The 22,126-nt window shown below is 54.3% G+C and overlaps 1 protein-coding gene across 1 annotated transcript in view; it reads right to left on the bottom strand.

Annotated features, from left to right (window-relative positions):
• The window catches only part of SYNJ1 (synaptojanin 1), a 73,091-nt gene that overhangs the window by 45,695 nt on the left and 5,270 nt on the right, over nucleotides 1-22,126 (bottom strand). The window contains exons 2-5 of the mRNA XM_090271420.1: nucleotides 10,715-10,801; nucleotides 9,065-9,332; nucleotides 5,429-5,654; nucleotides 4,457-4,540 (exon numbers count right to left, since the gene is read on the bottom strand). Of these exons, the coding sequence (XP_090127546.1) occupies nucleotides 4,457-4,540; nucleotides 5,429-5,654; nucleotides 9,065-9,332; nucleotides 10,715-10,801 (665 nt within the window). The remainder of the gene's footprint in view (nucleotides 1-4,456; nucleotides 4,541-5,428; nucleotides 5,655-9,064; nucleotides 9,333-10,714; nucleotides 10,802-22,126) is intronic.

The following is a 22,126-nucleotide window of genomic DNA, read 5'->3' on the forward strand; positions in this document are numbered from 1 at the left end:
AATACTTGTAAGCTAACAGAAAATTTTATTGGTGAAAAGATATTCATAAGAGTGTTTTCATATACATCATCTTGTTTTAAACTCAAACTGCATGCCCCGTGGAAGTCAACAGATATTACTGCCATTTGGGAAGTAAAAAACCAATATTGCCAAGTGAAATAACTTGTCCTCTTGGGTCAACATCCCAATCTCGAAGAAGATTCCTAAATTCCTCCTCTTCCACGCTGCCCGCAAGTGCAGGGTCTGTGTGTTCTTTCTCTCCGTTATGCTGAACACGCTGCTCCCGTCTGCCTTACCCAGAGACCCAACAAGTCAGAAATACCACTTCTGGGGAAAGAGACTGGCCAAAGTCACTTTCACAGGCACGCAACTAGAGTAACAGCGTATTCTGCAGAATCAGAGATCTGGTTAAGAGAATTAAACCCGATGGACAACATCGAACTACTGTGCTTTGCTAGTTTACAGCTGGAGTGGCAGAGAGGAGGCAGGACTGGGAAAGACAGAACAGACGCCGAAAAACAGAACCGTGAGGCCGGATTATTTCCCTGAATGCCACTTTTAAACATTTCCCTCTGAGACCCTGGTTCCCCAGAAGGTGCTCTTGCTGATGTGTGAACAGTGACTTTAAAGGGGGCGCAGCAGAGGGAACGCAGCTCGACAAGACCCAAGAAGGGGCCCTGACGTGCGCGTCCCATCCCAGCCTGACGAACAGCTTGGCCGCCACTCAGCGTCCCCTTTCTGTGCTCATCAGTGGGACAATCTAATGCGTCTGCCCTGATAACACGGTAGCTTCTCTCTTTGGTGCTTTTTAAGTAAGAAATTGGTTAGACGCATGTCACATCTATATTCAGTTACATTTTAAACTGCTTCATAGTCTATAACATTTCACACTTTGAGAGACGCGTGCCCCAGGACATTTAAGCATTTTATACTGCAGACAATTCAGCAGAAGTCAAAACTTTTTCTTTGGTGTAATTTCAGGCAATTGCCTATAATTCCATAAAAGTCAAAATTTAGCATTTTATTCATTAATATTAATCCCGCACAGTCCCCCCACCTGTCAAGAGGGGACAAAGTGAGAGCCCTCGGTCCTTCGGGTGCTGGCTGGGCCGCCCTGCCCCCACGTGCACACACTAGTCAGTCTCTCCTGCGGTGACAGCCGGTGGGCCAGACCGTGGCACTCAACGCTAGAGAAACAAGCTCTGCAGTAACAAATTGCTACGTCACTTGTGATCAAAGGAGCACTCCAGAAAGTTGTAAGGCTTTAAGTGGCCATAAACTTACCCAGTTCAAAAAAGTCGCATCAACGGTATTTTTCGAAAACCACTTAATGGGGTGACACAAAACATCGTTTTCCACCCCTGCGGCCTCACACGCACGCATCAGATCTGACCGAGAACCCGCCGTGCAGCAGCACACGGGGCACAGTTCACAAGCTGCCACCGTTAAGGCTAACACAGGCTGTGACATAATGTAGGGACGGGTCAGAGGAGCACTGCACATTAGACACGCTGGCCACCTCCAGAGAAAGAAAACTAGGGAAGGCAAGTGAGTGCCACTCCCGCGACCAGACGCAGGCTGGCGCGCGCCTTCCCGTGGCAGGCCCGCTGCCTGCTGTCCGCCGGCCCCTGCCGAGCGTCGTTCCAGCCTGACCTCTCACGGCACGAGGCCGCAGCCTAGGACGGAGGGACACACACTGGAGGATGCGAGGGCTCAGGGACGTGATCGGCATGGAGTGGAGGTTGGAACCCGCTCACTGTGACCTGAGGGGGCTCCCGAAGGACAGCGAACCTTACCTTTGGGAGCAGAGGGCCCCTGTCAGAGGAGAGCCAGGCGTGGGTTTGGGCAGACAGAGGCAGCCCCGTGGAAAGCAATGGCCGCCTGGTCCGAGGAGCACAGCACGTCAGAAGTGGGGGAAAAAGAGCTGAGAAGGACTGCGGAGAGCTAGGAGAAAACCTGTGACGTGCGGAAGACCTACACTGGGGGGGCAGTGAGGGGGGCGGACAGGGGCCCGCGGGGAGACACGTGCTCGGGCCAGGCTGCAGCTGGGCCACCGGGGCTGGGGCCCACGGGACATAAGCTCTCAGTTGGACTGGAAGGCGCGCAGTTCGAAACGCAGATCCCTGGCCCCGTTCTAGGAGGTTCTGTTTCGGCTGATGTGAAGTTGAGGCCATAAATCAGCATTTTAAAGTCACGTAAGAAGATTCCTTTGTTATCTTTTAATTAAAAAACCGCAGAGGAATTAATCATGGAGGCAAGAGGCAAGACGAGAGACGCGCCCACGGCGCTCCTGCGCGTGGCTGCTGGCCAGGGACATCTCCCTGGCAACCCCAACTTGAAGACTCCCCTGAAATATTAAATTCCAGCCCCGAGAACACACAGGACATCTAATACTGTTTACAACCACTCTGAGTCAAAAGTCCTTATTTATCTTCTAGGAGAAAATTAATTTTTGAACTTGGGTATTTTTATTTTTAAAAATCAGTATCTGCTTTTCAGGTTTTAAAATCAATTATATATTTTCACCCCTCGCTTACCTACTCTCCTACAGCAGTGGGGGAAATGATAAAAGACACTCATGAAACTGACCCATTCCTGCTCACAGAAAGGCTGACTTTCAAAACTGCTGAGCTAAATAATTGAGAATCACTGATCCAGTCCTCTGCCCGACCCACGACCACAGGCCAGCTCAGTGACTACTAAGCAGAATTGCTGGACTGTCTTGATGTCTCAGAAATTACTTTCCCTATCAAAAAAGGCATTACAGGAAAATCTGTAGTTTCCGGCCCCTCATCACATGACATCAGGCAGCCGGAGGCCGTCTGTGCAGCAGGCCACAGAGGGCAGAAGGAAGCAGGAGGAAGTCCCACCCAAGGAGGGGCTCTCAGGGTAACCGCCCAGGACCCCGCCTCACTGGGATGTCAGACACTGCCCCACTGATTGTCCTGACACACGACACAGAGCACAGCGCAGCAGAGGGCCCGTGCGGAGCGGACCAGGGTCTCCCGCGCCAGCCTGCCTCTAGGGCAAGCAGCAGGCGCCTGCAGCACAGCAGGGCCTTCGGAATTCCTGCACAAACACCCCAACACCCTCCTCCAACTGCGAGGCTGGGGAGCAGCGGCGCAGGGATGGCGTTCTGCCCAAGAGACCTGGGACAGACACATCTACTGGAGTTGCCCCTACAAGCCAAAGATAAAACCCACACAAGTCAGAGCCGTCTTGACCAAACTCAAGAACTCTGGCGCAGTAACACAGGCGCGAATCCTTGCCCCCCAGCCTGTCTGAAATAAACTGCATTAGAGGGAAGGTGCGCGGCCTCCAGTTTTCTCCACGACAGCCACCCTACAATGGAAGACAGATCCAGGCCCGGCTCTGCCTGCCCATTTTCTCAATACTACAGACAGAGGCACAAAAGTTACTGGACGGCATATACTAGATTCCTAAAATGAATGTAACTTACACTTTAGGGACCAAAGATCTTTAACAAAAATAAAATGCAAAATCACACTATTATGGGCCATCCAACATTATGGTCTGAGATTAAAAATCTTATGCCCTCACTGGTGTGGCTCAGTGGGTTGGAGCATTGTCCCGTAGACCAAAAGGGCGCGGCTTTGATTCCCGGGCAGGACTCAGGCCCAGGCTGTGGGTCAGTCCCCAGTCGGGGTGCGTACGAGAAGGCAACCAATCAACACTACTCTCTCCCAGCGATTTTCTTTCTCTCCCCTCCTCTCTCTAAAAGCAATGAAAAAGTGTCCTTAGGGGAGAATTTTTAAAAATCTTAGACATTTACAACAAAGGAAAGTTTTAAACGATCAGAAAGCAAGCCAGAGACCACATTCAAGGTGACAGATTGCCACAAACTACCAAGTGACACCTCAGCAGCGGATGCGTACGGACGACCCCAACAGCGACCTTGCGCCCCGGCTGCCCTGTGCGCCAGGCCCCGGTCTGAGGGCACCCGTTTCACCCTTACGGGAGCCCTAGCAGGTACCACCACTGCTCCTCCCTTCAGAGGGGAGGCCGCTGAGGCCCCAGGAGGTTACGTCACTTGCCCAAAGTCACACAGCAGCAGCAGGGGAGTAAAAATCCCAGTTGCAAAGCCTGGTTTCAGAAACCAGTTTCCCTGCGATATTTTTCGGCCTGCGGACACGAGCTGCCAGGTGCCGAGACGGCAGCCACGGAGGGAGGCCCTCTGAGAAGCAACGTGCTAGGAGGGCATCGGCCTCTAACACTCGGCAGAGCAGCCGAGTCTCTGTAGGGACCTGCGAGCACGTCACAGGAAAACCTGCCTACGAGAAACCCTAGGAACTCTGTGCTTAGCCCCCCATTTATGAATCCAGCTAATATTATTAGACTGAAGAATAGAACTTCCCAGAGAACCAATAACCATCTTGAAAACTTAGAAAATGTGGTAATTTTCAAAAGGAAAACAAAACCAACGTCAAACACCTACCTGCAGCCCCGGCTGCTCCCAGAACAATGGCACCGAGCCCCGGATTTGTATGAAGGAAGAAACAGAGTCATCCAAGTACACCACCTACGGAGAGAAACAGCGCGTAAAGCATCCCCTGACGAAGCGCCGCCTCTGCGTTCCGGGACACGCGCACGGACACCTGCTGCGCCCCCGCCACAGTTTCTGACCGCGCTCTCGCACACAGCACGTCCTAACAAAATACCCGGCATGGGCTGCCGAGTCGTCTCATTTCTTCCCAGTCAGTAATAATTCTTCTATATGTACAAGGCTGGGCAAAAGTAGGCTTACAGTTGTTCATGTGGAAAATAACAATTAATAGTAAGAGAATAAACTGTGTTTTGCATATTCACAATATAAACCTACTTTGGCCCCACCCTGTATTAGCCAGGAACACATCAAAAATATAAGCGTAAAGGTCACAACTTGAAAAAAAAGAATTCCTTTTAAATCGCAATATCTTATATACATACCTTTCCGTTTTCACATGACTTTTCTATTTAACTTTTTATATTTTTAAAAATAAATCTGAAGGTCTGAGCTGGGCTGGAAGCATGGGCTAAATTTACAATTATATAGTCTCACAGCGAAAATACCCTAACTTTCCACTGCAGATGGTGCAGACACCCCCACGGGAGGGCCAGGACTGACGGAACCCCACAGAACGCCACCCCCTTAGCAGTCTGCTCTACGACCGAGGGTCCTGGTGCCCCACCGAGCCGCAGGCACCGACGCCGGGCCCACGAGAGGAAGCCTCGTGGCTGCAGGAAGAGCCACACCCCTCGAGTCTGTTTCAGGCAGCCTTTCCTGACGCCCATACGTGGCTGGGAATCCCCATAAAACGGCACCGCGGACGGCAAGAATGAGAGCGGGATCGGTTAAAAGCCTGCTCCTCTGCTCTTTCCCGCGCCACTCCTCCCATGAGTGGGTTAAGCGACACAAAGGACGACGCACCTGCTCAGTCTCCACAAAGTTAGCGACGTGGCCGTCATCGTTGGTGCCCCGGACGTTGAACCGCGTCCCAGCGCGCTCGCAGCTGAGCCGGGAGATGAGGCAGGCCTTGGCCTGCTTGTGCGCCGCGTAGATGGTCCTGATCTCCACGCCCCCGCACATGAGGCGCAGCAGCCAGTCCTCGCAGCTCACCCCGTAGTGCTTGAGGTGCAAGTGCAGGGACTGGTTCCTGACGGGAGGGAGAGCCGCGTGAGCTGGCCGAGGCCCAGGCAGCGCCGTGGGGGCTCTAGACCAGGACTCCTAGAGCACCAAGTGAATGCCACTATACCAAAGGGCATCAAAATTAGGTCAGCCTCTTTATCCGCGCTGCGCGAGGCATCAGAAGACCCGTCTGTGAACCGAGACTCCGCGCAGGGGACCTACAGGCCACAGAGAAGCAGCCAGCCCATCTTCGATGCTGTCAGTTTCCACGCCCCGTTCCTGCTGTCTTTTTAGACAATGTATTTATAACCTAACTTCTCCAAGGAGGATTTCACAACACACATCCCCACCCCACTTTATAAAGCTCTACTTTCAAGGCCTGACTTTTATGAGGCTCTATTTGAACTCATTTAAACAGCCACGCAGGTTAGTGACTACCGTTTGTTTAATTTATCCTCACCTGAGGACATTTTTTTTTCATTGCTTTTAGAGAGAGAGGAGGGGAGAGAAACACCAATTGGTTGCCTCTCGTATGTGCCCAGACCCGGGATTGTACACACCCAGACCAGGGACCGAACCCGCAGCCTAGGTTTGTGCTCTGACTGGGAATCGAACACCCAACCCTTAGGTGACGGGACGATGCTCCAACCAAGGGAGCCACACTGACCAGGGCGTGACTACCGTTCCAACGCGGGCCTATTTCCCAGCACTCTAGGGGAAAGACGGGGCCTGGGTTCCACACTCGTCCAGACCAGGGAGCTCCATTCAAACACACACGCCGAGGACGGCGGTGGGCAGGGAACAGACAGGAGCAGAGTCCCTGCGGCTGAAGCGGGGCCCGGGCTGGAGCCCCGCCAGGCTGCCACCTTCTCGCCCTGCTGACGCCTGCTCAGGGGCCTCTGCAAGGAGCCTGGGACACTCCCACCCCACCTGCCACTGAGGAGGACCACTGCTGTGCAGGGAAACTTCTGTCTGGTATTTTCAGGCAACGAGGTGCCTCACTCACAAAAGCGGCTTTTCTCTAACACCTGACCTGGGCAACGAGTCTGAAAACCCTCCCACTGCGTGGAGCGGAAGCCTCTCCTAAGGGCCCCGCCCGTCTCACTGTCTTAATGGTGCGTACAGAGCAGGGCCATCTTCTTGAGGCTCAGGGCCACTGCTATCAGTCACACCCAGCAGCGCCCACCCCTCCTCCTTGGGGTGCAGGCTGCAGAGGACGAAGCAGGTGTTGGCCCCTCAGCCCTGGGGGCCCCGCTGCACCCGCCTCCCTCCGCCTCCAGAGCACCCTGGGGTGTCACTTAGTGCTGATTTCACCACTAGAATGACAATAACTCCGATGACCATTGCTTATTTTAAACTATGACGCAAGGTTCCTTATTTTACTGTCACCTATGCTGACCTGAGGCAGAGCTCAGGGTGACTGTGACTCAGTGTATCCAGACACCCCAGGGAGCTGCGTGTCACAGCAGAGGAACAGGAGACCCGTTGTCCCCACTAAAAGACACTATGGGTCCTACGCGCTCGCTCAGGGGGAGTCTCTCCCTCTGCTGTCAGTTTTCAGTTCTCTTTGCTGTGAATGTGTCTTTGTTTCACTTCTATTTAAACTTAGAAACAGCATGAATGGCAGCGGCGTCCCATCTCAGGGGAGTAAGACCGCCGGGCTTTTGGAACAGGTGTCGCCGCGCTCCGGCGACAGAACCGATGTCGCTGCCCCTGGAAAACACTTCTGCGGAGCTGCAGGGAGGAGTGTAATGAGTGTGAATTCTTAACGCTTCCCTGTCTCTACGCCAAGGGAGGCTCAAGGTCACGAGACCTCAGCAGAACTGTAAAAGGTGTAAGATGATCAAACTCACGTTGGTGCCTACCTCCCTCTGTGCGACCTGCCTCCTGCTGGGTGACCCCTTCAGCCTGTGATCTAAAGTTACCCTTCACTGAACGAAAACACAAGTGAACTTTTCCTACTGATTAAACTTAGCTAACTGCGTGGTTGCTAAGCAACGCACCTGCACCTGCCTGGACTTCTAGTGATGCAAGGGGAAGTCTTCTGTCTCAGCCCTGGCTGGTGCGGCTCAGCGGGCTGGGCATCGCTCAGCACAGCAAAAGGTCTCGAGTTCGATCTCCGGTCCGGGCACATGAGAAGGCTCTGGGTTCAGTCCCAGGTCGGGGTGCAAACGAGAGGCAACCAATCCATGTTTCTCTTTCGTATCAATGTTTCTTTCCCTCTCTCTCCTGCTCCCTTCCCCTCTCTCTAAAATCAATAAGCATGTCCTTGGGTGAGGATAAAAGGAAGTTTTCTCTCTATCTCAGGAATCTGGGGTAAGAATGAGCAGGTGGGAAGGTAGGCAGAGCTGCCCAAGCCCAGCCGCAACGCCTTTCTTTACCCTTTTCCGGGGCGTCCAGGCCTCATCCACCAGAAGAATGCAGGGTTGACAAGCGCACCAGGACCCGGGCCCCTCCCCTGCCCCTCCCCGTCCTCCCTCCAACCCCATCCTTTGCTGGGCGGGCTCCAAGTCTCTGCCTCCATTCTGCCCCCCTTCCTCCTCCATGGCCCTGCTCTGTGCCAAGAAACTTCCACGTGAGTGACGAGGTGGCCAAGCTGCTGCTCTCAAGTTAGTTTTCCACCCTGACTTCGAGCCCACTGACACCCAGGGCAGATGGGTCCACCTGAACGTGCTCCTCCAGGACCGGACAGGTAGCCGTGGAAGTGCAGGGGAGGAGGTGTGCAGGAGGGAACACCCTGAGTCTGAACTGCGGAGGGAGGCGTAGAGCAGAGTCCTGGACTGGCCTCCTGCCATATGTCTCCCGCGGAAATGTGATTTGTGCACGGTGCCAGGGAAAGCGGCCGGCAGTGACGCTGGGGGGCGAGAGGAACTCCGCGCTGTAACCGGGGCCTGCTCCAGGAAAGCAGTTCCGACCACGGCTGCGCGGCCCTGCACCCCTGCGCCCCTGCGCGCACTACGGCGCGGCACGTGTGCCGTCAGGGCGCGAGCCCCGGCTCCCCGCCTCAGGTCGTACTTATTGTGGCACCGAACCTCCACCGTCCGGCAGGTCAGGACCACCTGCTGACGGCTGAAACTAGTCAGGGGCGCTGGCTCAGGGAGGCGGCACCGCCACACAGGGTCTCAAAACCAAGAGGAAACACAAACAGTGCGATGCTGGTACAACCAACGCCGTCCTCAGTTTAAACAAAGACCCTAAATACATTCCTGAGGGGGGGGTCCGTAGGGATCAAGGACAGCAAATGGGTTTCACGTCACGTGACCTCGATGAAGTGGCGTGAGGGCACCCGCCCTGCGCTGCGGGTCCGGAGCAGGAAAGAGTGCGGGGTGAGCGGGCAGAGCTGGTGGAGCCCCACTGTCCCCAGAACCAGCCGCGGAAGACCCCGCGCCCTGGCTCACCAGGCTGTGACGACAGGGGGAACGCGCTGCCCAGACTCACCAGAAAAACCTGTTATCGGTCGTGTGTTCCTGCACGCTGCGATGCGCGCTCAGACTCAAGTCTAAGCTGACCCCAGACGCAGACCACGCGAAGTAGAAGTTGCCTGAATTCAAAACTTTCCGCACTTCTGAGATGCGGTCCTCATCCGAAGACTCACTCCTCAGTGACAGAAACTCCGTGGAAGTGACTCGGAAGACTTCAGACTCCTGGATTTTTCCAACAGACATACACCCAGTGACTAGGACCAGATAATGCAACATCATATCACCTGTGAAAGGCAAAGGTTTAAGTGGATGAGAAGTTACAATGTTCTTCAAGCTAGTCAAAGTTTCTCCCAGCTTTCTTCGCTTGCCGCCAGCCTTTTAAGTCTAACATCATGGTTATTTTACACTCACCATGGCTGTGTTTATGCCACACCTAGACTTTGGCCCAAGGTGAAGAGATACTTGTTTAAATACTCTTAGAATAATAAAGCATTTAAACGTTAACCAAATAATCTCATATTTATGAAATTGTTCCTCTACTTAATCTGAGGGCATACGAAATTTATCAAATAAAAAACATGTGTCAGCTCCCCTACCTGTCCTCTACGATCGCCGGGAAGCTCAGATAAGACCACGAATGTGAGAGTTCTTGGTAGCGAGTCACGTTGAAACGACAGTGTAAAATGTGGGCTGCTGATGCTACGCGGGCAGAGTCCCCAGTAACAACTTACAAAGCCATCCCGTTTACAAAACCTTTCACGGAGACTGCCGCCAAGACGGCCATGAAATGAGCAAAAGGCAGAACGCAGCGGCGGGGCCCTGTGAGCGTGGCTGAGGGTGGCAGCGCGGCCCCGACGCCCCCGCACAGAGCAGAGAGAACCCCTGCGCTAGGAGGGTGACCTAAGACAGTATTAGCTCAGCACCCAGGCATGTGACAGACTGTGGCACATGGCACATCCCAGCTTTACAGAGTATGACCCACAAATTGCTTCCGGTTCACAACGAGAAAGCGCGTGCTCCGGTCGCTGTCTGGGTTAGCGAGCTTCTCTCCCAGGACGGCCTGACCGGTGAAGGGGGCCCGGTGTGACCGGGGCGACGGTGCACGCGCCCCTCCCAGCACAGACCAGTGACTAAGCGCTGCACGGAGCGGCGCCGGTCCTTGGGCCGCACTCCAGCCACACCGCCACTACAGACAACCCCACTGGTAATCCAGAGGCTCCTCTGCTGCCCATGGTGACAGAAAGTGGCAGAGACAGACTTCAGCTGAGACCTTCTGAGTACAGAAGAGATGTCTTTTCCATACCAACCAGGGAAACCAGTGTGGGTCCCACTGAGACATCTTTTGTAAGTGCGCTAAGGCCAGGCCAGCGGGACGCCCTGCCCTGCGGACACCATGCCTGTCTCAGAGGTGCCACAGCCCAGGGGCTGGCCCGCGTCTCAGTGCCCCAACGGGACCCTGTCCCTGGGACTCAGTCACAGGAGCTGGGTGTGCAGCACACCTTTTCGGTCAACAAACATCATCCCAAGATTAGCTTCGTTGGGGTTTAAAAGGTGCCACCGTACTTAGGGCTGCCATGTGCAGTGTGAAGTTATAGTCCCTTTCAAACCCTTAGCATTACAAAACAGAAATAAAAAATAAATTCACTACGTCGAACGATAAACTCACCGAGGTTTAATCGCAGAACCCCCAGGAGTCCATACGCGTCCAGCACTTTGGAGTACGTGCCCTTGATGGCCTCTTTTTCTGCAGCAGCTACAAAACAAGGTCTCGGGTGAGAAATATGACCTGAAAAATCAGATTCTGTTTAGCTATAAAGTCAGAGTTTCAACCAAAAATTTCTACATCTCAATCTGGTATTATTAACAAATGTCATGCATAAAATATTTTCTCAAGCTAGTAACTTAACTGATCTTCCTGGAAGAGCTGACCAGTGTTCCAGCACCGCCCACCGGTCCTCCCCCGCCGGCCTGCAGCACCCCCGCCTGCGGTCACGCTCGGTTCCGGGGTTGTCCTGAACGGTCTCTTCTCTCCCCCTGCCCTGCAGGACCACACCCCTAGGGGAGAACCCCACCTCTGCAGCAGGCATCTCTCAGAACCGGGCGTAGTTCACTCCTTCTGCTCCGCGGTCCACCCCCATGCCCCGTGCCCCATGCTGGGATGGCACAGAACTCACTAGTGCCCACGCACGCGCTTTTATGCTCTGTGCCCATCAGCCACCAGCCCTCTGCCTGGGGGCCCCCCAGCCACGGCCTCGGGGCAAACCCTGGGCACCTGATGACTCAAGAGGCAGAGCTCTGCACCATCTCAGAGCCTCTCTCCTGCCCCAGCGGAGCTCTTCCACGGAGCCCCTTCCTGTTCTCAAGACATTCTCTGTGTCCTCGTCCCTTGTCTGTCCCATTAGCCAGCTGCCCCTGGAAGGCAGCAACCCTGCCCTCGCCACCCTTTCCTCCCCACACCTGGTGGGGGCCTGACATGCAGAGGCTGACCCCACGTCTCAGCACTGGAAGCTGATGAGCGCATGGCTCAGCACAGGGACAGCCGGTCTTGACTTGCCACCTGCGCAGTGGGATTAACGTCCTCTTGCTCACGCATATAACCCACGGGGAATTCCCAGGGCATGCTGTTGTGGCTGTTCTATCAAGAAAAAACCCCAACACAACCCAAATTCTGAAATTCTAAAGGAAAAGTCGTCCTAGTGCTTAGCAAATACACTTACTAAAATGTGACCAAGAACCATAGAAATATGAACCACAGCTGGAATCTCAACGGACGATCACCAAGAAAACCTTCTAAAGTCTACAACTGGGGAAGGCGCGGCCCCCTTGCTCGTGCTGCCTTTCCCGCCTGCGCTCCTGGCTCCCTCCCGCCCTCCTTCCCTCTCCCACCCCACAGGCCCACCTGCCTCCCCTGCCCCTCTCCTCCCCGCTGCGGTACAGGGAGGGGGTGCGCCTGGCTGGGCTCCAGACACCAGCACAGAAGCAACCCTGTCCACCTGGGCCGCCAACACAGGCCCCTCCCAGCGGCCCCTGCTCTGCCCGCCGCCCCTTAGCTCTGCACTGGCAGCCCCTTCCTTTGTCTCCGGCTCTTCTGGGGAGTCTGCGTCTGCAGGCAACCCCGCCCCTGCCTGCTTCGCCGCTTTCAGACCATCCACTCTTCACCCTCCTGCCCGCTGCCCACTCCCACGCTCCAATGAGCTGTGCCCTGCTAGTTGATAGCACAGACTAAGACTAAATGATTCAGTTAATCGCTCGCTTGGCTGACACTTCCACAAGTCCCCAGTGTGCTCGTGATTAAGTGCAGGCCGTTACCTTAATTAAATCACCCCCTATGAAATCAGAGGGTGGGGAACATGTCACTGGGCCTTTAGTCACGGGGATTTACATCTCGCTCTGCATCTTATACCAGATGTTTGTAGGACAGGGATTCCTGAGGTTCAGTGACAAGCCACAGAATGTAAAACATCATCCCATAAATTCTATAAAAGATGGCCTCCCTCTAAAACTTCAGGGGACTCGTCATGCCTCTGACGACGGAACACGTGCCTCCCAGGGCCCGTGTCATTCGGACAGATTACATGCCATGTGCACTTACACGCCGGCACTAACAGTCATCTGGACACGGCTAGATGTGTCGGCTTCAGCAGCAGCCAACACCTGGCTGCAAATGCCAGCAGCTAGTGAGAGCTAAAAAATAGATTTTTAAATACTGAACTCTCACCTTCCCTCAGAAAACAAGTTACTTTGTAACTTCAATTACCATCAACAAAACGTTCTCTCTTCTAACGACGCATAGTAATGACCTTTCCATTAACTGGGCTCCAAATGTACGACTATATCACGTCTCTCAGGCCAAAGGAGACCTGTCAGACTGTCACCAGATTTAAACGAGCAGACAAGTGCCGCGCAGCTCTGTGTCACCTCTGAGACTCGGAAAACAGGAAGGCACGCGGCAAGCACACAGGGTCAAGTGCATGCTCTTAGATCAAATACGTGAAAGGAAACGGAAGAGGTGAACACGTACACGATGGGCCATTTTCCCTGCCGGGAGCCCCCCCCCGCCCCCCCAAGTAGCACGTCGCTTTCAGAGTGGCCCTGGCGCGCCGTCTCGGGATGGCTATGGCGGCCCCCGGCCCTGGGTTAGGAATTTTTCATGCATCACTGAATTTCCACAAGAACCCCTGGAGCAAAGTAACTACTATTTCCACTGGACATCTGGGGAAACAGGCTTCGAGGTCCCTAATTTGTTATAACTTGTCTAAGCTTAGACAGCCAGGGTCAGAGGCTGCTGCTGCAGGAGGGAGGGGACTTGGTCTAGGTCCCTCCCTGTCCCCAGGGCCTAGCTCTGTGCCCGGCACTCAGTAGGAGCTCAGTAACTGTAGGTCCAATGAAGCGGGGGGGGGGGGGGGGTGGGGGTGGGGGGGGGTGATGAACCTTCAAAGCCAGGTGCACTTTAACCCCAGGTCCTCCATGTTGACAAGAGAAGATGGTGTTTTCTCCCCAACGCTCCTTACGGAAGGGACTGTGGACCGCTTCCTACGCCCCACACACGCTCCAATGGCGTGGAGTAGAGCAGGGGGGTCCCCTGCAGGCTGTCAGAGCCTCGTAAGAGGGAAGATGGCCCTGAGTGTGGATGTGAAGCCGGGGACAGGGGGCAGCTGACAGCCACCCGGGGGGAGGGAGAGGCTACCTGCCAAGCTGAGGCCCAAGGGCGGTGAGGAAGGCGGCGCCAACCCCGGGATGCGGAAGCCTGAGATATGCAGGGAGGGCCGAATGCACCAGAGGGGCTGGGCAGGTGCTGCAGCCCCAGTGGGCCTGGGAGGTCACCGTGCGTGGGGGGGGCAGCGGGGGGATGGCAGGGTGTGGCCGGACAGGAGTGGGATGGAGGACAGCAGAAGCAGGGCGCAAGCTGGGAAAGAGCCCACAGGGCGGACACGGAGGTATGGCTGGAGTTGCACGTTTTCTAGACGGACAGGCAGAGATGCACACGGGTGTGCACGATTGCACACGCATCCTTAGCGCTGTCCACTCACAGGGCCGCTGGCACACCCGGCCCCCAGGCCTTGCGCTCTGGTACCATCCTCCACTACAAGGACCCCAGACACCTGCAGAAATATGGCAAGAGGAGCCTGGAACACATTCCTGTGCAGGAAACAAAGGAAGTATTCACAGAACAACGGAGAAACGTCACAAAGATGCAGAAGCAGCCTGGAGGGACTTTTGGAGAAATCTGGGACCATCTCAACATTGAAATAAACTGTAAGAGTAACGTCATAAGCCACTGCTAAGTCCATAAACTGGAAGTTCGATGAGGAGCGGGATATTTACAGCCCCAAAGGACCTCACCTCAAAACACGGGTTCACGGCAAAGAAGAAGGAGTCTGCCGGGGGCCGCCCAGGGGCCAAGGTGGACGCTGACAGCAACGGACAGGCCACCGCTGGGTCCCCCGACAGCCCCCCGCGCCAGCAGCAACACGACCTGTGCGACACGCCCGCGTCTCAGCGCGGGCCTCCAGCTGCGCACGTTTCAGTCCCAACGGCCAAGACAGAGGCGGAGGAGCCTCCCAGGTGTAAGGGGGCCGGAGGGACTTGGCCACGGACAGAACACACACGTTTGAACTGGGGCTTGTTGCCGTCACGTAAGTCACTGTTGGGGCAAATGGTGCAACGGGGCAGAGCCTGAGCAGGGCCAGGGGCCAGTGTCACTGTTTCTGCAGTTCTGCTGCCACCGTGCAGGCGAACGGCTTCCTAGGACACGTGATCAAGGACGTGTGGGTGGTGGGGCCTCATGTCAGCAACCTGTTCTCAAGCAGTTCAGAGAGAAGCTATTGTCCTGATGTTCAACTTGCCTACACGCTGAAAACTGCTCTAAATTTGAAAATATTTTAAATACAACCAGCAAAAATAAATTAAAAAACACATGTGAATATTCCAAAATTAAGAAGCTCTTTCTCCACATGGCAGTTAGATAAACTCTCGTATTGCCATGCCGTGTCTTCCCTGGACGTTTTTTTAATGAGGAAGAAAGATTCCTTTATTTTACGACACTCCACGAAATATGGAGAAATAGATGATACAAGAGGGATGGACCTAATCAAATCACGATCCCGCTTCTCTGGTCCTTTAATTCCAGGAATCAATTAGAGACCCCCTCCGTCTGAGTGGAGCTGGGGTAAGAATGCTACACCCCTTCAAGGCCATGTGCACCAACAATGTCCAGCGAAGGCACAGGACACCGCGTCCCCACACCCCTTCCCGCCGCCCCTGTCCCGCGCGCCCGCCGTCTGGAATACCCGTTCGCTGTCTCTGCAGAAACTACCATGTTCCACGCCCGAGCCAAGCGGCCGGGAGTCCCTCTCTCCCGCCTGTTTTACGCCACAGGCCCCGGGGGCACCTCACGTCTGCCTGTCCCCACTGGCCTAACAGAGGGACTCTCAGCGCGGCGGCTCGGTTTCATTGAGAGGCGCAGCCAGGAGGAAATGCTGTGTTCATTTTAAAGTAATACACAGAAAAGCAAAAGGGCAGGGTGTGTGGCGAGCTCAGGGGAGCCCGGTAAAGGGTGAGCAGAAACGGGGGTTCGGGAGGTGGTGACAGACAGGGCGCTCGGGCCACTGTCCTGCCCGCGCCGTCTTTCAAGGTGTCTGCTGCTTCCAGGGGCGGGAGCAGACTGCTCTGTGTCAGGACGGCTGCGTTTTCCCGCCTGTTCGGGCTGCTGTTGGGACACGAGGTGCCTGGAAAGCCAGCCTTCCCTTTCACTCGTTGCTGGTGTCAAAGGACAGGCAGCGAGGGATGTCCAAGGGGCCGCCAGCAGCTCAGCAAAGGCAAGGAGGCCGGGCCTTCGCCTGCCCGCTAGACGTGGCGACGAAGGCAGAGCACGACTTCCGCAGCGACACCTCGGGGGCCCCTGAGCCCCGCGATAGCTCATTTGTAAGGGAAAGGCCTTCTCCCCATGTCACGTCCACCACCACCTTTCATTCAGGCCCGCACCTCTTCTTGGTCTCAGCGTAACGGGAACACACGCGTCCTGAGACCACAGGGCTGCCCGGCACCCCAAACCTACATGTGCAGCTCTATCTTCACCCGTTTCCTCACGCTCCCCCCCCTGTCTACGCCTCGTGAGCGTGAGCAGGGTCGCAGAATGAACCTGAAACACGAGCGCAGTGGGCACTGGGCTCCTCCCGCCAGGGGGCCACAGCGTGTCCCGCGTCGGGACGCCATGGCCCTGGCCGCTGCCCTGCGGCTGTCACGGTCCGTCCTCAGGAGCGCAGCTTTACTATCCTGCTGTGCTGAAACCATCCTTGGAAAGAAATAAGCCCACCTTTGCTCACCAGGGGCAGACTGAGAAATGTCTGCACCCTCCTAGAGCCATGAGGTGACAGCCTACGCTGAGCCCTGGGGACTGAACTCCTTACTTCGGCTCAGCGCAGGCGTTCCCAGTTACTGTAACGGGGCTGGTCCGTGACCGGAGGCAGGCCTACCCTCCTCTCCTGTTTAAGCTACAGGGCAGTAATGACCACGGAAGGTGCAGAGGATGGAGACACCCAGGGGTGTGCACATACCCGCTGTCCTCTACCAGAGTCGCCCCCGCACTGCCGGCCCCCCCTCGGCTGCAGGGCTCACCCCTCTAGCTCCCCGTCACGGGACATGCCCGGCCTTACTCAGCTGGCTGCGGTTCCACTTCCCTTCTCAAACGAGAACTGGAGGCAAATAGGGAAGCCCAAGATCTGACTACAGAGATTCGGGTGAAAACGTCTTCGTACACCTACTTCCTGATTTTCATGAGCTGTGGCTCTAACACGGACGCTTCTGAAAGAGTAATTCTTATGTGGTGACCAGATTTGCATCCCGAGCTCCATCTGACAGGGAGGAAACAAAATTCACTCCCTGCCTAGGACCATCAGATCATTTAAAAGCCATTTGTTGTTAATGTAAATGGCACTCTGAGTATGATATTTAAATTTCTTAATCTTCTGATGAATTAAAATTCAAACTAAATTATAAGCTAGCCGGTGCAGATCCTGCTGACCAACGTCAACATTCTGCAGTGGCTCAGCCCCTCTCGACGGGGAACAGACGGCCTTTCCTCAGCTGATACAGAAGAGAAAGTTAACGAGACTGTGGAAACAAGACTATCAACGAGCTGATCTTCCTAGAAGCACAACCGGCCTGCGGCTGCTCCGAGCAGTTTGTGGTCGGCTGATTTGCATGCAGGCAGCACTTGGGGTGCACCCAGAACCCCCAGGCGAGGGCCGTGACATCCTCCTGCACAGCAAGCCACTCCTTCTCAGAAGGAAAAGACTGGAGGTTGGGTGAGTCCCCCAAGATCACAACTAGCGGCAGGAAAGCCATTTTCCATTTCATCATAAACAAAGGGAAGAGTTATTTTACAAGGAAAAGGTTTTCTGTATATAATTAAGTAATTAAAATTGCAGCCCAAAGAAATTAAGCTATCCAAATTAATGTCCCACGTACACTACACATTTCAGTCTTGGTGACAAGCCAAAACAAAAATAACCGTTCACTCATTCACGAAACAAGTATTGGCTGAAGGCCGACCACGTACCCAGACCCAGCAATGAAAAGCCAGCGCCCCAACACCTTCTGTTGGGAAGACAGGCCTTCTATGGCCGGACAAAGGCAAAACTACAAACCACGGTGGGCACGATGACAGCGCTGCCGTAGGCAGCAACAACCTAATCTAAAAGTTCTGCGGAAGTGAACTTGGAGCCGAAACCTGAAGGGTTAACAAGCAGTTAGCCGAATGGAAAATGGAGGGAAAAGAGTTCCAGACAACAGACACGTAAATAAACCCCACAGGAATGTGTACACACATGTGCATGGACAGCCATGTACAAAGGTGTCCCCACTAGTGTCCTTCATAGTAGGAAACACTGGAAATCAAGCAAATGTCCACAGAACAGACGCTGGAACTGGCTACTGTCGCCTGCTGCAACATGGTGACGCCCATGTGTGTCCCTGAGTGAAAGCAGAAGACGCAACAAGATATACAATGAATGGCTCCATTTCTGTCAAGTTCAAAGCCAGAAAAACTCATCTGTGAGGTCGGAAGCCAGAACAGCGATTCCTGTTGTGGGTCACAGTGGAGAAAACTGGGAAGGAACGCGGGAGAACCTTCTGGATGGCTCAGCCAGGTGGCGGGAGCGAGGGTACGTTCACTGTAACAGTTCCTCAAGCTGTACCGGTACGACTTACGTACTTTTCTATGTGTGTGAAAAGTTTATTTTTAAAAATAAAATGCTCAGCAGAAGGAACAGCACATGTAAAGACCCTTAGACCGGAAAGACTTTGGTACGTTCAGAACTAAAAGGGGGTCAGTGCGGCGGGAACACAGGCACCAAGCATCACGGGACCGTAAGCCCGGCAGCCAACCGCTGAATGGCATTAAGCAAGGGAATAATACGACCTAAAGGGTGCTTTTAAAAAGAACGGAGCGTGAGTGGGGAGCGGAAGCAGGGAGGCCAGTTAAGGTGGCGATTATAACGTCCATGAAAGGGACCGCGTGGCCTGACTGGGACAGAGCCAGCTGGAATGGTGGGCGGCCTTGGGGTGAGCTGACCTGACTTGGAGACGGAGCGCGTGTGGGAGGAGAGGGAGGCGCACGACCGGCTGAGGTGGGGGCAGTGTGATCAGTGAGCGAAGGGAGACGGGAGGAAGAGCAGGGGGAGGGCAGGCAGGGTCCACGTGACTGTCCGCCCAGAATCTGTCCCGGCCCTGCCTTCGTGGGTGGTCGCCACAGAGGCGGGGGGTAACGGGAACCCACAGTCACAGCAGCGCTACCTTCTTCCCCAATCACCCGCCCACCCCAGAGCAGCTGGGTCAGGACCAGACACAGCACCCAGTCTGGTGCACCGCGGGGGCAGTGCCTTTTCACTGGGTGGGGTTCTAAGCCCGCGTCTCAGCTTGGAAAGAGCTGCGTCCTGCCCAGCTCTGTGTCAGTCCTGCACAGCTCTGCAATACCTACCAGTCTGATGGCCACACCTTCTACCCTGTTCTCCAAGGAAATGAGGAGATCGGTAAATGATAAGTCAAGGACGTGAGCAATGCTGACCAAGGACAGACCGCTAATGAGCACTAATGCACCACCAGCCAAGCACTGACTTAACTGTAAGAGGCATCCTGCCTGTCCTTGGCACTGATCCACAGGACATGAACAGACTAACTACACTTCAGTAAGGTATTCAGGCTACAGCAACCCTGTGGTCTGCCGGTGAAAAGGGAACCCAACCCGTGCCAGATATCCATGCCGGGAGCTCATTTCTGTAAGTGAGTACACTTTATATAAGAAAAGCTACATTATGAAGACAATTATAAAACGGAAGAGGGTATTTAATAAGTATAAAAATATATAAAACTACTTAATGTTTAAGTCGGTAATTTAAAAAGAACTAGTTTGTTTTCTATTTCTTTTCTCTGACTCTTATCACAAAATCACCCAGGAATTTGAAGGGCACATCAAGTCTTTCACCAGGAGCTGCAGGAGTGATTAAAAGTGACCCACCGGCCAAGAAGAGTTCCTGCTCTCCAAGGGCCCGACTTGCTCTCAGAAGTCTGAGCAGTTTAGCGGCTGTGAGACGCACTCCCAGGCGAACATGGCTGATGTCACACAACATCACAGCAGGACACCGGCTTAACCTGCGAAACCTACTTTCACAGAAAAGGAGAGACTGCAGATACTTACTGAGAAACTCAAGCAAACTTAAATTTGCTTGTCACCAGTGAAAACGTAACACGCAAATGTTAAAGGTCCCCCTGCTTCCTGGCACTCTAATGGCGAGGCTAACCCTCTCACACTGGTCCGCTCCACTCTCCGCAAACTGACTACATTTCAGTGACTCCGATTTACCCGCACAGGGTGTTTGAATATGTCGGCACTAGCTACAAAGAAAAGCAATACCATTTAAACTGCTAACCGTTATAACTGGCTCACAGTTCCTCAGCTTCTGAATACCTGAACAGGCTTCACATCGTCTTCCTTCGAGGATTCCAGGGACACGTGCATACGGGGCCACGTGAACTCGTCCCCAGCCCACGCATGCTCTACTTATTACTTCAGTGTTTTTTCTGTTTCTGTTGTATGTCTTCAGATCCACCAATCATTTATTCTGCAGGATCTATCTATTGGTCCTTATCAGTGTGTGTTTTTTTTATTAGTTATTGCTCTTATCATCTGTACAAGTTTAAACTGGGTCTCTAATAGCTTCTCATGTCTCTCCTAACATGCTCATTCTTTGCTCGGCCTGTCGAATGCATGGACCACATCTGTCATCACTGTTTCAATGTCCCTTTGTATGAACTCTTCTCATTATGGCTGTGTCTCCCTGCTCCTCTGCGTGCTGGTAGTTTTGGGGGGTGGTGGGACAAACCTGTTTAGTGCAGCCCCAGTTCCTGGAGGACCTGACACCCTGCTGCGTGGCATTCCTGTCCCCGTCAGCACTGACAAGGGAGAACGTGGCTTAGCAGCAGCTCTGCCCACCACGTGGCGGCAGCTCTGAGGCTCCCACCAGCCCACACGGTCTCCCTCCCCGCTGGGCAGCGCATGAGGTCTCCCCGGCACAGCAAAGGGCTCCTTAACTCTAAATTCACTTCATGCAGAAAAGAGGAGCGAGTCTGATACACTGACTGTTCCTCGTTGAAGCCATGACTAAACCCTCTCTCAGTATTTAACTAACTTCATTTTCTGATTCAAAAAAGACAAAAAGAGGAGGGCGGGAAGGGACGACAGGAAGTACACTGTGGTGACACACAGACCTTAAATCCTAGTCCGAGTTAAAACCCACGTTAAAGGTCCGCGGACCGCTCAAAGGAAGGAAGCACAGGACACGGGGTCCCACAGACGACGAGTGTCAGGCAGGCCTCAGCGCTGACCTCGGCACTGCAGGGCGGCGGCGCTCAGCACAGCAGGGCCGGCACGCGGCGGCGGAAGTCCGAAGCAGCGGGTTGCAGCAACTACGCATAAGATTTTGTGTGAAGCTTGAACGTTCCTCCAGAAACTACGGGGATGACTCGGGGGCCGCAGCTCTGGGCAGCGGGTGATCGGCGGCTTCGTCAGGACAACGCGCCCCTCACGCGTCACGTCTCCGTCTCGTGCTGTTTTCTGGCAAAACATCATATCACGCAGGTGACTCAGCGCCCCTACAGCCCAGATTTGGCGCCCTGCAACTTCTGGCTTCTCCCAAAACTAAAATCGCCTTTGATACGGAAGAGATTTCAGACCATCAATGAGCTTCAGGAAAATATGACGGGGCAGCTGATGGCGACTGGGGGACCTGTGTGAGGTCCGCAGTGCCTACTTTGAAGGGGACTGAGGCGTCACTGTCCTGTGTACAATGTTCTTGTATCTTCTTTAATAAATATCTCTATTTTTCAGATACATGGGTGGACACCTTCTGGACAGTGTGTGTGTGGTATTCTTACACTCTTCAACTTTGTTCTGTGATAGTGATTTGGAAACAGTGTGATCCCTTTGGGTCTTGCTTTTCAAACATCAGGCAGGACCAGGCAGCATTCAGTGGCGGGCCACTCGGCCCGTTACTGACAATCACACCTTTCTGCACATTCACCCCAACTCCCCAAGTGTGACAAGACTGCTCGCCCTGCCTGGTCAGCACACAAACCACTCCCCACGCTGTGAGCTCCAGGAATTCTTCTGCCAGCTCCTTTTGGGTGGTTCTTTCCCTGCCTCCGGTAGCTTCCTCGCACGGGGACTGATCAGCGTGCGGCTGACGTCACCAGTAAACCCCCCTGCACGTGTCTGCGGGCCTCTGTGCAGCTCCAAGCGTCCCCAACGTCCCTCCTGCCTCTTCAGCTCGGGGAGACCGCCAGGCTCTGCTTGGGCTCATGCCCCCGTGGCTGTGGCCTGGGAGCCCTCAAGGTAGTGAGCTGGGCGATCTAAGGCTGGCGTCACGGGAGGGTGTCTGGTGCCACCTGTCACTCAGGGTCTGAAAACTATTTCATATATTTTGTTTGCGGTCATTCAAGGCGGGAAGGTAAATTCAGTTGCAGTTACAGCATCAAGGTCGGGAGCAAACATCCTGTTATAGTCCTGGGCTGGTTATATTTC

The sequence above is a fragment of the Furipterus horrens genome, unplaced genomic scaffold (assembly GCF_987537825.1).
Source record: "Furipterus horrens unplaced genomic scaffold, mFurHor1.1.pri manual_scaffold_1, whole genome shotgun sequence".
Taxonomy (NCBI): Eukaryota; Metazoa; Chordata; class Mammalia; order Chiroptera; family Furipteridae; genus Furipterus; species Furipterus horrens.